Source organism: Lepidochelys olivacea (assembly GCF_965140295.1).
Source record: "Lepidochelys olivacea isolate rLepOli2 genome assembly, chromosome: 6".
Taxonomy (NCBI): domain Eukaryota; kingdom Metazoa; phylum Chordata; order Testudines; family Cheloniidae; genus Lepidochelys; species Lepidochelys olivacea.
In genome coordinates this window covers 64,921,016-64,935,925 of record NC_140416.1, presented here as the reverse complement: position 1 = coordinate 64,935,925, position 14,910 = coordinate 64,921,016, and the positions used below count along the sequence as shown (strand labels likewise).

The 14,910-nt window shown below is 42.9% G+C and overlaps 1 protein-coding gene across 2 annotated transcripts in view; it reads right to left on the bottom strand.

Annotated features, from left to right (window-relative positions):
• Positions 1-14,910, bottom strand: part of UBR1 (ubiquitin protein ligase E3 component n-recognin 1) — a 145,690-nt gene that overhangs the window by 40,864 nt on the left and 89,916 nt on the right. For both annotated transcript variants that reach the window (XM_084631233.1, XM_084631232.1), the window contains exons 31-33: positions 4,491-4,584; positions 1,817-1,969; positions 1,288-1,385 (exon numbers count right to left, since the gene is read on the bottom strand). In XM_084631233.1, the coding sequence (XP_084487359.1) occupies positions 1,288-1,385; positions 1,817-1,969; positions 4,491-4,584 (345 nt within the window). The remainder of the gene's footprint in view (positions 1-1,287; positions 1,386-1,816; positions 1,970-4,490; positions 4,585-14,910) is intronic.

The window sequence follows — 14,910 nt, the reverse complement described above, 5'->3', positions numbered from 1 at the left end:
TGTGTTCCTGCTGATCCTGCCAAGTGCACGTTTTACGGTCTTCCAAGGGGTCAGGGAAAGGAGTTATTAAATTCCTGGAAATGTCATGAGCATAAATATCTGGAAATAAATGGAAACGTACCTCACACTGCAAGAGAGTAACCCAAAGATGCCCTTCATTGGAGTGCTGCTTTTAAAGACCTAGACCATCATCTCCTTGAATGTTTTTGAGATAGCTAGCAGGCATCCATGACTACAGCTAATAGCACAGTATTGGTGCTCTCTTCTTATGCTTCAGTTAACTAATGCGGACACATGGCTGTGTCAAAAAAGGTCACTGATTTAAGGGTACTTTGAAAAAGTACCCCCATAAGAAATGAATGTATCTAAAAACAGTTTGTTGTATATTACTGACAACTTATGCATGACAGTTGCACAATAAGACTGACAGAAGTGTTGTTCAGATTAGCACCGCCTAGAAAATTAACTGAAAATGATCGGGTTTTTTTTGGCTGAATAATGACATTTTTCCCTTAAAAAGTAATCAGCCACTTTAATAAACTTGTTCAAAGATTTAATGTAGTTGCTCATTTATTTAGAGCTATTTTTAAAGCTTAAGGGTAAAGTTCTCAAAAGTATGAAATGACTTAGGAACCTAAATCCCCTGTAAGATTCCTGGTTTATACCAGAAAATTAAAATGGCTTGACTGTGTTGCTCAGGGATACAAAAAATCCACACCTCTGAAAGAGGTAGGTAAACTGACGTAATCTCCAATGTAGACAGCGTTAGTTTGACCACAGAATTCCATCTAACTACCTACCACCTCTCAGGGAGGTGGACTACTTACACCCATGAGAGAACTCCCCCTATCAGTGTAGGTAACGTCTACTCTGAAGCACTATAGCAGGGCATCTGCGGCAGTGCAGCTGTAGCATTTCAAGTGTAGACAAGCCCTTGGGCTCCTATATCACTTAAGCACTTTTGAAAATTTTTCCCTGGATCACCATTTTTTGGAACAGAGGCCTTCAGAGACAAGAAGAGAGCGTACAATGTGTTTGAATCCTCCATTCACAAAGGAAAAGTATACAAATACTTTAAATTTCTTATGTATTTCCTTATAGTGAGACTACATGACTGAAGAATCACGCAGCAAACTCTGTACGTAAAACACCAGCTGATTGTTCTAGAATCAGAATACTTTCTGTTCTAAATAAAAAGATTCGAATTTTCTTACTATAATGAAAAATTCAAAGGGTATTTTTCTGGAAATGATCTTCGTGTAAAGTACAAAAGCTAAGATAACAAACCTTTAGTGTTTTTCAGACTGTACCCCAATATCCTGGCCATGACAATCTCCAACCACCTAGCCAGGGACAGAACTTGAGCTACTGCCTCTGCATCCTCACTGAGAATAGAAATAAAAAGCAGTGCTTATGTTAAAACATAGGTAAACAGTGACCTGATGACCTGAAGCCTAATCTTTGAAAAACATATAGTACATCTCTGTGAAAAAGAACAAGTTCACAGTTAGCATTTACACAAGTATTTAGATACCCTAAGCAAACATTAACTAAACTTTAGAATTTGTATTAAGTACTAGAAATACTTTCTCATTGGTAAGAAACCTAAGTGGTCCATGGTATTAGAAATTTTTTCCAAGAATAGATTTTGGATTCCAGGACAGACAACAGGGTGGGTGATCAATAAGGATTTAAATAGCCCTATATAGCAGTTGGAAAGATTATTCAAAATTTTCCATCAGAGGTTGACTCCCCTACAAGCACTAGACAGCTTTTATTCTTAGAATCATGAAATAAGACTGTCCCTGGAGTTCACCTGTTTATCTTCTGAGTCTGCAAAGGAATAATGGGAATCACAGTGTTGCACAGAGACTTGCAGAGCGGGCAAAGGTATTCTCCATTCTCCAAGTCAAAAATCTGTTCAACATGAAGACGCTGTCGAGAATTCAGTTGCATGGCTTCAAAGTACCTACAACATTGAAAAGAAAAATCATCTAGCAAGGAAAATGGCCTCTGTGCAACACAGAAATAAGAATTCAAATGGCAAAATGGTATATCTGGTGTGTACTTTTCTATGCCAACAACCAGACTCCTCTTCTGCTACACAACTAATACATAGATGTTGCACATGCTTGGACACCAAAACAAAATTAAATCTTTGAACAGATATGTGAACCAGGTAATTTCAGAGCACTTTCCAGGCAAGAACAGCAGAGAGATTTCCCTACTTTTAACCTCCATATAAGTGTGTATTTTATTTAATATATTTACACTCAAGCAATACTGAAATTTGCTACCTACCCGCCCCCAACATTTTAAACTAATGTTACATCCTAAAGCACCTCAAGCATACACACATTATATTCCTAGATTATAAATTTAAAGTTAAGCCACAGCAAAGGTAAATACATAAATATCCTATAAATGCTATTTTAACAACAGCTAATAGCATTTCATGGATGAATGTCCATAAGTGACTAATCTGTTGTGAGGATCCAGTCTCACCACCAGATATAAAAATATATCCTTGTTTTTGCTGAAGTAAAATGGAAGGGGATAATTTACATTTCAAAGACATCCTTACAGAAAATTCACCTTGGATACATAGAACTGTGGTATAAGTAAATTTAAAAACAAAAAACCACAATGAAACCCACATTAAATATGTGGTCAAAGGAAAGAAAATCAGTTTAATTGAGATAGTTTTCCCAATAAAAGGTGGGAGCAGATTACTTTTCAATATGTATGGGAATACTTTGAGACAGTCTATTAAAATAGGAGTTGGTGTAATAAGAGTGATCTTTTCCAGGTTTCATTGTTAATTTTCCCTATCCATGCAGTAAGCACGCAGATTTCACCCAAGGTCTCGATGGCCTGGATACCTCCATTAGTAGAGAAGAAACCCAATTTTCAAATCTGTTTGCTCAAAGTTGAGCATCTAAAATCAGCACATATGTGAAAACCAGACACACAAGCAGCTTATATACGTATTTGTCTGTCTAACTTTAGGTCTAAATTTAAACTAAAATCTTCTAATTAAATGATAATATTTTAAGAGCAATGAAGGAAAAGGCAAGCAAATCTAACAAAAGAAAGATGACAAAGATATCTGAAAAAATGGTCTACACATACAAAATGTTTATGAAACTCTACAAAAATCAAAACACGTTTTATATTTCCAAATTATACAATATAACAGGCAGAAGAGCTGCAATAAATGTAAAATAGAAGTTACATAGGTATTCCATTCATTCCAAACAGTCTGTTAGACAAAGTATGTTTTGCAGTATTTTGTCTGCTGTGTGTGTATATATTTTCCTTTAAAATGTAAGTGGCAGGCATTCTTTTGAGTAAAACTGAAACATTAACATATCAGTTATGTAATGAACAAAAGATTATACTCAAACCTTCTGCAAAATCTAGTATAAGAGAAGAGAGTCTTCTGTCCATTTCTTTTAATCCTATCTACTCACAGAGTAAGTTAGATTTTTCTTTACAAGGGCATGGAAACCGGGTTTCAATGTAGTTCTATTTAGATGTATGTGGATAGGATCTACCAAGAGTAGAAGTCATTCATGTAGAATACTCAAGAAACATTTTTCTGTATGATTTTTAGGGTGCTTATTTGTTTTATGTTGATATTTACCATAAAAACATATGTTAAAAATAGATAATAAGCACTGAAAGTATAACTAGACTATAGCCAACTGACACATACAAATATAAAAATCAAAAAGCCTCCAAGATAGTGTCTGTATCATGTGATATCACAAAGTAACTTATAATAGGTTGATCCTGCTCTTCATATCTTTCTGATATCTCACTGTGAAGAAATGTCTAACTTTACTTTTCACAGCTTAAACCAATCTAAGGCTTTTTGTCAATATTTATTTGTCTCTCTTTCTAACCAACATGTCACTCATTGTGATATAAAAGCACTAGTAGACAAAAAGCCCTTCGTAGTCAAGTCCTTAAGTATTTCTGTCCAGAGGCAATTGCAGTCACTTGACAGTTATGATTGGTTGGGGAAGGCCTGCTTTGGTCCTTAAGTGTAGTCAGCCCTGGTCTAGTGACATGCATACATGGTCGAAGATCATTCACTGCGTAACTCTCTCCTGGACGTTTATCAGTGTCCCTTGTTGCATACCGTAAGGGCATGATGCAGGTCCCATCTATGAGAGGTGGCTTCTTGCTCTTGACCAGTTTTACCCCACTTAGACTATTCTTTAGGCCAATGGAAACTTGGCTCCTTTTGGTACTGCCTTCTGTTGATTTTTGATATGGCTCTTGTACCAGATTTCTTTGATTTTTCTCTGGTTGAGTACTTGGACTGGCTTACTTCTTATTTGAACTTCAATATTTTGTATTGCTGTGTTGATATACTCTTAGATACTTAAGACACCAATCTGAGATTGTTGGTATACTCTTAGATACTTAAGACACCAATCTGAGATAAAACATGAAACAGTATTGCAAAGATATCCTCTTACTTCTGCCAGCAGGCTGCATGCATTACATGACCACAGCTTCCTGTATGGGTTCCACATGACAAATCTGGATCCATGAAAAGAGGATCTAATGTATCTGGAAAGATTGGGGGGGGGGGGGGGGGGGCGGCAAAAAAAATTAAAAGAATATTAGTACACATTTGGTCAATTCAGACAAAAACCCCTTTAAGTTTTCATTTATCCACAGTAAGCACATTCAATTTAGAAATCTGATTTTGCAAACTTCTTCACAACAATGCCCTGACAGGGGAGCACAAGCATAACTATGCTGCTACAGTTCCACCCCTTGTTCTATCCAGTCCTAGCTTAATGTGAAATTACCAAAGGAAAAAAAAAAAGAAATCTGAAATCAATGGTCAGTCAATAAATGAAATCCTTCTCTGTTGAATTATCTTTTGGAAAAAGGCATCAGTGTGTTCAATCACTTTATCTGCCAGGGATTTCAGCTGTACTCTCTTTGCTCCAGTATCTGGTGATGGAGGTGATTTGCTGACTGAGGTCAGCAACAGAAGATTCTCCTAATGATCACCTACACTTTCAACAGTAGGTGACTACCAAGCAGTTGGGCCAGTGGAAGGTTCAGAGTTCATTGGCATGCTGACTGCAGCACCACTCAGCCGAAACCCGCATTTGTCGCTGGCTTGTTGGGTGATGGTGTAATGCAGTGGTTTACAACCAGGGTTCCAGGGCACCCTAGGGGGCCTAGAGCAGGTTTCAGGGGGTCCGCCAAGCAGGGCCAGCATTAGACTGAAAAAAGAGCCACCGTGCCCTAACAACCATGTAAAAGAAGCCGTGTGAGATAAAAAGGCATCTTTTAAAAAGTGGAAGTCAAATCCTAGTGAGGTAAATAGAAAGGAGCATAAACACTGCCAAATTAAATGTAAAAATGTAATAAGAAAAGCCAAAAAGGAGTTTGAAGAACAGCTAGCCAAAAACTCAAAAGGTAATAAGAAAATGTTTTTTTAAGTACATCAGAAGCAGGAAGCTTGCTAAACAAGCAACCAGTGGAGCCCCTGGTGAATCGAGATACAAAAGGAGCACTTAAAGATAATAAAGTCATCGCAGAGAAACTAAATGAATTCTTTGCTTCAGTCTTCACAGCTGAGGATGTTAGTGAGATTCCCAAACCTGAACCGTCTTTTGTAGGTGACAATCTGAGGAATTGTCACAGATTGAAGTGACACTAGAGGTGGTTTTGGAATTAATTGAGCAACTTAACAGTAACAAGTCACCGGGACCAGATGGCACTCACCCAGGAATTCTGAAAGAGTTCTGCAGTTTCACATTGAGTTATTAACTATGGTTTGTAACCTGTCCTTTAAATCAGCTACTGTACCCATGACTGGAAGATAGCTATTGTAACGCCAATATTTAAGAAGGGCTCTAGAGGTGATTGTGGCAATGACAGACCGGTAAGTCTAACATCAGTACCAGGCAAATTAGCTGAAACAATAGTAAAGAATAAAATTGTCAGACACATAGAAAAGCATAAATTGTTGCTCAAAAGTCAACATGGTTTCTGTAAAGGGAGATCATGTCTTACTAATCTATTAGAGTTCTTTGAGAGGGTCAACAAAACATGTGGACAAGGGGATCCAGTGGACATAGTGTACTTAGATTTCCAGAAAGCTTTTGACAAGGTCCCTCACCAAAGGCTCTTACGTAAATTAAGTCGTCATGGGATAAGAGGGAAAATCCTTTCATGGACCGAGAACTGGTTAAAAGACGGGGAACAAAGGGTAGGAATAAATGGTAAATTTTCAGAATGGAGAGGGGTAACTAGTGGTCTTCCCCAAGGGTCAGTCCTAGGACCAATCCTATTCAACCTATTCATAAATGATCCGGAGAAAGGGGTAAACAGTGAGGTGGCAAAGTTTGCAGACGACACTAAACTGCTCAAGATAGTTAAGACAAAAGCAAACTGTGAAGAACTTCAAAAAGATCTCACAAAACTAAGTGACTGAGCAACAAAATGGCAAATGAAATTGAATGTGGATAAATGTAAAGTAATACACACTGGAAAAAATAACCCCAATTATACATACAATATGATGGGGGCTAACTTAGCTACAACTAATCAGGAGAAAGATCTTGGAGTCATCGTGCATCATTCTCTGAGGATGTCTATGCAGTGTGCAGCGGCAGTAAAAAAAGCAAATGGGATGTTAGGGATCATTAAAAAAGGGATAGAGACTAGGACAGAGAATACCTCATTGCCCTTATATAAATCCATGGTACACCCACATCTTGAATACTGCGTACAGATGTGGTCCCCTCATCTCAAAAAAGATATACTGGCATTAGAAAAGGTTCAGAAAAGGGCAACTAAAATGATTAGGGGTTTGGAACGGGTTCCATATGAGGAGAGATTAAAGAGGCTAAGACTTTTCAGCTTGGAAAAGAGGAGACTAAGGGGGGATATGATAGAGGTATATAAAATCATGAGTGGTGTGGAGAAAGTGAATAAGGAAAAGTTATTTACTTGTTCCCATAATATAAGAACTGGGGGCCACCAAATGAAATTAATGGGTAGCAGGTTTAAAACAAATAAAAGGAAGTTTTTCTTCACTCAGCACAGTCAACCTGTGGAACTCCTTGCCTGAGGAGGTTGTGAAGGCTAGGACCATAACAGGGTTTAAAAGAGAACTGGATAAATTCATGGAGGTTGAGTCCATTAATGGCTATTAGTCAGGAGGGGTAAGGAATGGCATCCCTAGCCTCTGTTTGTCAGAGGGTGGAGACGGATGGCAAGACAGAGATCACTAGATCATTACCTGTTAGGTTCACTCCCTCTGGGGCACCTGGTATTGGCCACTGTCGGTAGACAGAATACTGGGCTGGATGGACCTTTGGTCTGACCCAGTATGGCCATTCTTTTGTTAGACTCAGTTGGGCCCAAGGCAGACAGCCGGAGCCCCACTGCATGAAGCTGAAACCCAGGGCCCTGAGCCGCACAACCCAGGGCTAAAGCCAAAGCCTGTGCAATGTAGCTTTGCAGGGCCATCCTGTGGCGTGGGGCCTCACATAATTGCTCTGCTTGCTATCCCCCAATGCCAGCCCTGGTCTTTATGCAGAAAACCAGTTATTGTTGCACAAGTGGGCTGTGGAGATTTTATAGCATGTTAGGTTGGCCTCAGAAAGAAAAAGGTTGAAAAACCCTGGTGTAATGGGACGCAAAAGTGTGGACTGACTACCACGTTGCTGCCCTACAGATGTCCTGAATGGGAACTTGCACCACAAACACCTCCGATGATGCCTGAGCTCTTGTAAAATAGTCTGTCAGGGGAGGAGCCGTGACCTTCCCAAGGTCGTAGTATGTGCGGATACAGGAAGTGATCTGCAATGAGATTTTCCGGGCCAAGACTGGACAGTCTTTCATTCTGTCTGCAATGGCTACGAAGAGCTGAGTGGATTTCGGAAAGGGTTTAGTCTTTTCTGTGTAAAATGCTAGCACATGCTTGTAGTCTCTGTTCCTCCCTGTTAGCATGTGGTTTCGAGTAGAAGACTTGTAGGAAGATATCCTGGTTACTATGGAATTGTGAGATCAATTTTGGCAGGAAGGTCGGGTGTGCATCTTGTTCTTGAAGACTACAGTGTATGGTAGTTCTGAAGTAAGAGCTCAGATGGCTTTCTGGAAGAACTAATGGACCAGGAAGGCCACCTTCCAGGACAGGTAGAGCAAAGAGCACCTTGCCAGCAGTTTGAATGGGGTACCTGTTAGCCTTGCCAGCAGCAAGTTGAGGTCCCAGGGAGGGAGTGGGTTGTGTACCTGGGGGTATAGCTGTTTCAACCCTTAAGAAAACGACCACAGATTGGGTTCAAGAAGATCAACCAGCCATTCACCCACAGGTGAAAGGCCAAGATTGCAGCTAGGTAAAACCTAATACATGGTACTGTTAAGTCTGGTTTCAGAGTAGCAGCTGTGTAAGTCTGTATTCGAAAAAAGAAAAGGAGTACTTGTGGCACCTTAGAGACTAACAAATTTATTTGAGCATAAGCTTTCGTGAGCTACAGCTCACTTCATTGGATGCATTCAGTGGAAAATACAGTGGGGAGATTTATATACATAGAGAACATGAAACAATGGGTGTTACCATACACACTGTAACAAGAGAATGATCACTTAAGGTGAGCTATTACCAGCAGGAGAGGGCGGGGGGGGGGGGCGGAACCTTCTGTAGTGATAATCAAGGTGGGCCATTTCCAGCAGTTGACAAGAACGTCTGAGGAACAGTGGGGTGTGGAGGGGGGGAATAAACATAGGGAAATAGTTTTACTTTGTGTAATGACACATCCACTCCCAGTCTCTATTCAAGCCTAAGTTAATTGTATCCAGTTTGCAAATTAATTCCAATTCAGCAGCCTCTCGTTGGAGTCTGGTTTTGAAGTTTTTTTGTTGAAGAATTGCAACTTTTATATCTGTAATTGAGTGACCAAAGAGATTGAAGTGTTTTCCAACTGGTTTTTGAATGTTATAATTCTTGACGTCTGATTTGTGTCCATTTATTCTTTTACGTAGAGACTGTCCAGTTTGACCAATGTACATGGCAGAGGGGCATTGCAGGCACATGATGGCATATATCACATTGGTGGGTGTGCAGGTGAACGAGCCTCTGATAGTGCCCCCGATGTGATTAGGCCCTATGATGGTGTCCCCGAATAGATATGTGGACACAGTTGGCAACAGGCTTTGTTGCAAGGATAAGTTCCTGGGTTAGTGGTTCTGTTGAGTGGTGTGTGGTTGCTGGTGACTATTTGCTTCAGGTTGGGGAGCTGTCTGTAAGCAAGGACTGGCCTGTCTCCCAAGATCTGTGAGAGTGATGGGTCGTCCTTCAGGATAGGTTATAGATCCTTGATGATGTGTTGGAGAGGTTTTAGTTGGGGGCTGAAGGTGATGGCTAGTGGCATTCTGTTACTTTCTTTGTTGGGCCTGTCCTGTAGTAGGTGAAATTCCGAGTACTCTTCTGGCTCTGTCAATCTGTTTCTTCACTTCAGCAGGTGGGTATTGTAGTTGTAAGAATGCTTGATAGCTTACAGACAGCCCCCCCAACCTGAAGCAAATAGTCACCAGCAACCACACACCACACAACAGGTGCCACAAGTCTCTAAGGTGCCACATGTACTCCTTTTCTTTTTACTGTTAAGTCTGACAGTTTCAAGTGTAGTAGGTAATCCAGAATGAAAGGCAATGTTGACTGAGTACACAAAACACACTTGTGCTGACCAGATTGAGAATCTCTTCCACTTTGCCAGGTAAGTTACTCCAATGGACTGTTTCCTGCTCCCTAAAAGCACCTTACAAACAGGTCCAAAGCATGCCTGTTGTGTGGGGTTCAGCCATGAGCTTCCATGCCATGAGATGGAGACTCAAGGCTCAGATGACGTAGATGGTCAAGGTCCTGAGAGATCAGGTCTGGAAATGGGGGCAGACTGATTGCGTGTCCACAGAGATCGAGGAGGGTGGTGAACCAGTGCTGACGTGGTCAGGCCAGGGCTACCAGGATAAGGCACATCCTGCCCCTTCTGACCTTCTGCAGGGCCTTGTGTATAAGAACGATGGGAGGGAATGCATAGAAGAGATGGTCCGTCCAAGGGAGGAGAAATCTGTTTACTAGTGACCCCGTGCTGTGGCCTAGGAAGGAGCAGAACTGAAGACACTTCTTGTTGTGCACCACTGTCAACAAGTCTACCTGGAGAGTGCCCCACTTCTGGAAAATGGTGCTCAAAACATCTCGATGAATGGACCACTTGGAAAAGGATCTGCTGAGATGATCCGCTAACTCATTCTAAGACACTGGGAGGTAGGAGGCTTTGAGGTGGATTCAGTGGGCTATGCAGAATTCCCACAACCAAAGAGCTTCCTGGCACAGGGGAAAGGAGTGTGCTCTGCCCTGTCTGTTTATGTAAAACATTGCTGTCGTGTCGTCTGTAAGGATCGACATGCAGTTGCCCTCCGATTGGGGTTGGAATGCCTGGCAGGCTAGGTGCACGCCCTCAGTTCCCTCATATTGATGTGTAACAACAGCTCTTCCCTGGACCAGAGGCCCTGAGCATCCCCAATTGAACCCCTTTTACCATCACTGCTGCATCTGTAACAAGACACATTGACAGTTGGGGTCTCGAGAATGGGAGTCTAGCCACCAAAGGAAGATGAAAATCACCCATGGGGGAAGTGAGACCACCCTGTCCAGATCGTGTCGGCTTGGTGCTGAAACAGACGCTAACCAAGCCTGGAGAGATCCGAGCCATAGTCTTATGTGATGCCATATGCCCCAGAAGCTTTAAGCAGTTCCTTGCTGTGGTCATGGGGTGATTCCTCAGGCTCTCTTTGAGGACCCCTCAGAGTTCTGAACTGGTTTTCTGGAAGAAAAGCTCTGGCCTAGGTTGAGTTAAGGATCGCCCCAACAAATTATATTCTTTGAACCTGGGAAGGGTGGATTTCTGCATGTTTATTGATAGCCCCTGTCATAAAAATAAAGGGAAGGGTAACCACCTTTCTGCATACAGTGCTGTAAAATCCCTCCTGGCCAGAGGCAAAACCCTTTCACCTGTAAAGGGTTAAGAAGCTAAGATAACCTCGCTGGCACCTGACACAAAATGACCAATGAGGGGACAAGATACTTTCAAATCTGGAAGGGGGGCGGGGGTTTGACACAAAGGGTTCGTCTGTCTGTGTGATGCTTTTGCCAGGAACAGATCAGGAATGCAGCCTTACAACTCCTGTTAAATTAGTAAATAATCTAGCTAGAACATGAGTTAGATTTCCTTTTAATGGCTGGTAAAATAAGATGTGCTGGATGGAATGTATATTCCTGTTTTTGTGTCTTTTTTTAACTTAAGGCTTTGCCTAGAGGGATTCTCTATGTTTTGAACCTGATTACCCTGTAAGGTATTTACCATCCTGATTTTACAGAGGTGATTCTTATACCTTTTCTTTAATTAAAATTCTTCTTTTAACATTGTTCTTAAGATCCAAGGGTTTGGGTCTGTGTTCACCTGTACATATTGGTGAGGATTCTTATCAAGACTTCCCCAGGAAAGGGGGTGTAGGGCTTGGGGGACATTTTGGGGGAAGATGTCTCCAAGTGGGCTCTTCCTGTTCTTTGTTTAAAAAGCTTGGTGGTGGCAGCATATGGTTCAAGGACAAGGCAAAGTTTGTACCTTGGGGAAGTTTTTAACCTAAGCTGGTAAGAATAAGCTTAGGGGGTCTTTCATGAAGGTCTCCACATCTGTACCCTAAAGTTCAGAGTGGGGAAGGAACCTTGACAGCACCAGATCCTGGAAAGTTGACTGTATTAACTACACATTTGCTTCCACCTGGCCCTTGGACTGACCTTTGATCAGCCAGTAGTTGACGCAAGTGCAGACCTGAACCCCTTGTCTTCTCAAGAAGGCTGCAACAACTGTCATGTGCTTCACGAACACCTGAGTGGCCACTGACAGCCAAATGGGAGCACAGTAAATTGGTAGTGCATGTGGTTCACAACGAATCATAGGAACTGTGTGTCCCCGAAAGATCGCAATATGAAAATACGCATCCTTCAAGTTGGGGCAGCATATCAATCCCCTGGATCCAGAGAAGGGATAATGGGGGCCCAGGAGACCATGTGGAACTTCAGTTTCTTCATGAATCTGTTGAGGTTTTGCAGGTCCAGGATCTGTCTGAGATCCCTGTTGGATACTGAAATTAGGAAGTAGAACTCCTGGACCCTTAGCTCCAATGTAACCTCTTCCATGGTTCCAACCCTGAGGAGCAACCACACCACCTGGACCAGAAGTTGCTCGTGAGCAGGGTCCCTGAAGAGGGACAAGGAGGGAGAGTGGGAAGGGGGAGAACAACTGAATTGAAGGGTGTATACCAGTTCTATCATGCATAGCACCCAGTGATCTGAGGCAATGCGGGCCCATGCCCGACAGAAGTGGGATAACTGGACCACAAATATAGGGGAAACTGGATCCACACATTTGTCCTGGTATGTCGCCCTTGAGCATCCCATCAAGAGGCCTGTTAGACCACACTGTGTCTTGGCGGGGAGGCCTGGCACCGGGACAGAAGCCTCCTCTTATAGCCTCTACTCCTTCTCCTGCTATAGTCTTGTCTGCGCTGTGGCGAGTAGAAGCGGGTTGTCAGTTGGAGCTTATAGTGCTTCCGGGAGGGAGCCGGTATATGCGATTTCAGGGTGGTTCTTCTTGTCTTTCAGATTATGCAGCTTTGAGTCTATTTGCTCTGAAAAGAGCGACTTGCCTTCAAATGGAAGGTACTGCACAGTCTGCTGCAAGCCATAGGGTAACCCCGAGGACTGAAGTATATGTCCTCTCATGACCACATGACCACAGCTGAAGCCATGACCACAGCTGAAGCCATGGATCAGGCTGCAGAAACTGCCATGTCCAAAGCTGCCTGAAGGGATGCTCTTGCCACCAATCTCCCCTCTTCAACTAAGTCAGAGAACTCACCCCTGGACTCCTGCGGCAAAAGCTCCTTGAATTTTGCCATTGCAAAAGGAGTTGAAATCATAACAGCTTAGGAGCATTTGCTGGTTTGCTATCCTGAACTGGAGACTACCAGTTGACTACACCTTCCTGTCAAAAAGGTCTATTTTTTTGGCATCTTAGGCCTTGGGAGCCAACCCTTGCTGCTCCTGCTCATTTGCCACTCAAACAACTGAGCCCGGGGTGGCGGGAGACAGAAATCAGTGGACATAAATTCATACCCCTTAGGAGGAACAGAATACTTTTTCTTCATCCTCTTTGCAGTAGGTTGGAGGGATGCACGCATCTGCCAAAAGGCCTTGATGGGGTCCAAAAGGGCATAGTTCAAAGGCAGAGCCACCCACAATGGCCCTGAAGCCACTAAGATGTCCACCAAGGCATGGATACCCAGGTTCTGGGCTACCCTCCTGAGGCGCTCCCAGTGTGCCTTGTAGTCATCCTGGGAAGGTACTATACTTGTTCCCACCACTGCCTTGTCAGGAGAGGAGGAAGGGGATGCCTTTACCAGTAAGGAGCCTTCTTCCTCATCCTCTGCACCAGCTAGGTTCTGTGATGCCGGGTCTTGCACTTCAGTACAGGGCTCAGGATTGAGGACTGGTCCCTGCTCCAAGGTAGGTGATGCGAGAGCTCTTGACTCCAATGCAACCGAGTAGGACCTCCTCGAGTGTGGACCCTGGACTGGTTGAAAAACCCAGGAATTCCAGAATGGTCACTGTAGCTGCATCTGCCACTGCCCCAGTAGCCAGACTGTTGGTGGGATGCCCTCGCTCATTTCAGTCATTGGGTATCACTAAGGCTAAGATTATGTGACATCTGTGGAATCCGTGACATCCAATGATCTCTGTGACACTGGGGGCCCTGCAGCCGACCAGCTGCTGCCGACAGTGGGGGATCCCTGAGCTGCATCCCTCTTAGAGATGCCAGGACGCTTCGTACTGAAGCCGAAGTACTCAGTGCCAGGTAACGTGATTTGGTTCCAAAGGGGGACGAAGTGCTGCTTCCATAAGGAGGAATTTGAGTTTAGTGTCCCTGTCCTCCTTCATTCGAAGTCTGAGGCTCTTGCAAATCCTGCAACGCTCCTGCACATGGGCCTCCCTCAAACACTTGAGACAGCTGCAGTGTGGGTCACTAACCAGTATTGGCTTATGGCACAACACACACCGCTTGAATATTGGGGACGAAGGCATACCCCAGTGCCAGGGAAGGGCTAATCCTGCTAAGCAGAATCTGCAACTAACTGAAACTTAAACTCTAGATAAACAGCTATTTACAGATAATCAACAAAATACACTGAGAGAGGTACGTGTGGAAAAACGTAAGGACAAGCAGCAGTTCCAGCGACCGTCACGGACAGTAAGAAAGAACTGAGGGGGCAGTGGGGCCCTATATACCAGAACTATGAGGGCACGACTCCAGAGGGCACCAGAGCCAACCTGATGGATACCTCTGAGGGAAAAACTTTCCAGTGGCGATGCTTGGGGTGAGCACACACCTACACTGGAACTGATATGAGCAAGCATTTGAAGAACTACTGTACCAAATCCAAAAGCAAAGACTAATTCTTAACATACAAGAAATCACTGGCAACCATTATGAAAACTTAACAGATTCTGTTGTGTTGCAATATGCAGTCGACAGGATTTAATTTTTCACAAAAGGTGGCCTTGAATAGTACAGAAATGAATGGCAATAGAACTCCTTATGTAAGCTGGGTAGAACTTTCTGTTCGAACAAATATGCTTGTATTATAACATGAACACAAAGAAAGTAGAAAAGAATTTAAAGTAAGACCTCTGTTTGCATGTAATAGTAAATTATACCTTACAGGTACTAAAAGTCAAGTGAAGAATGTAATATAATGCACCCTGGCGTCAGACCACTGTTATACTGGTGTCAACATATACACAGG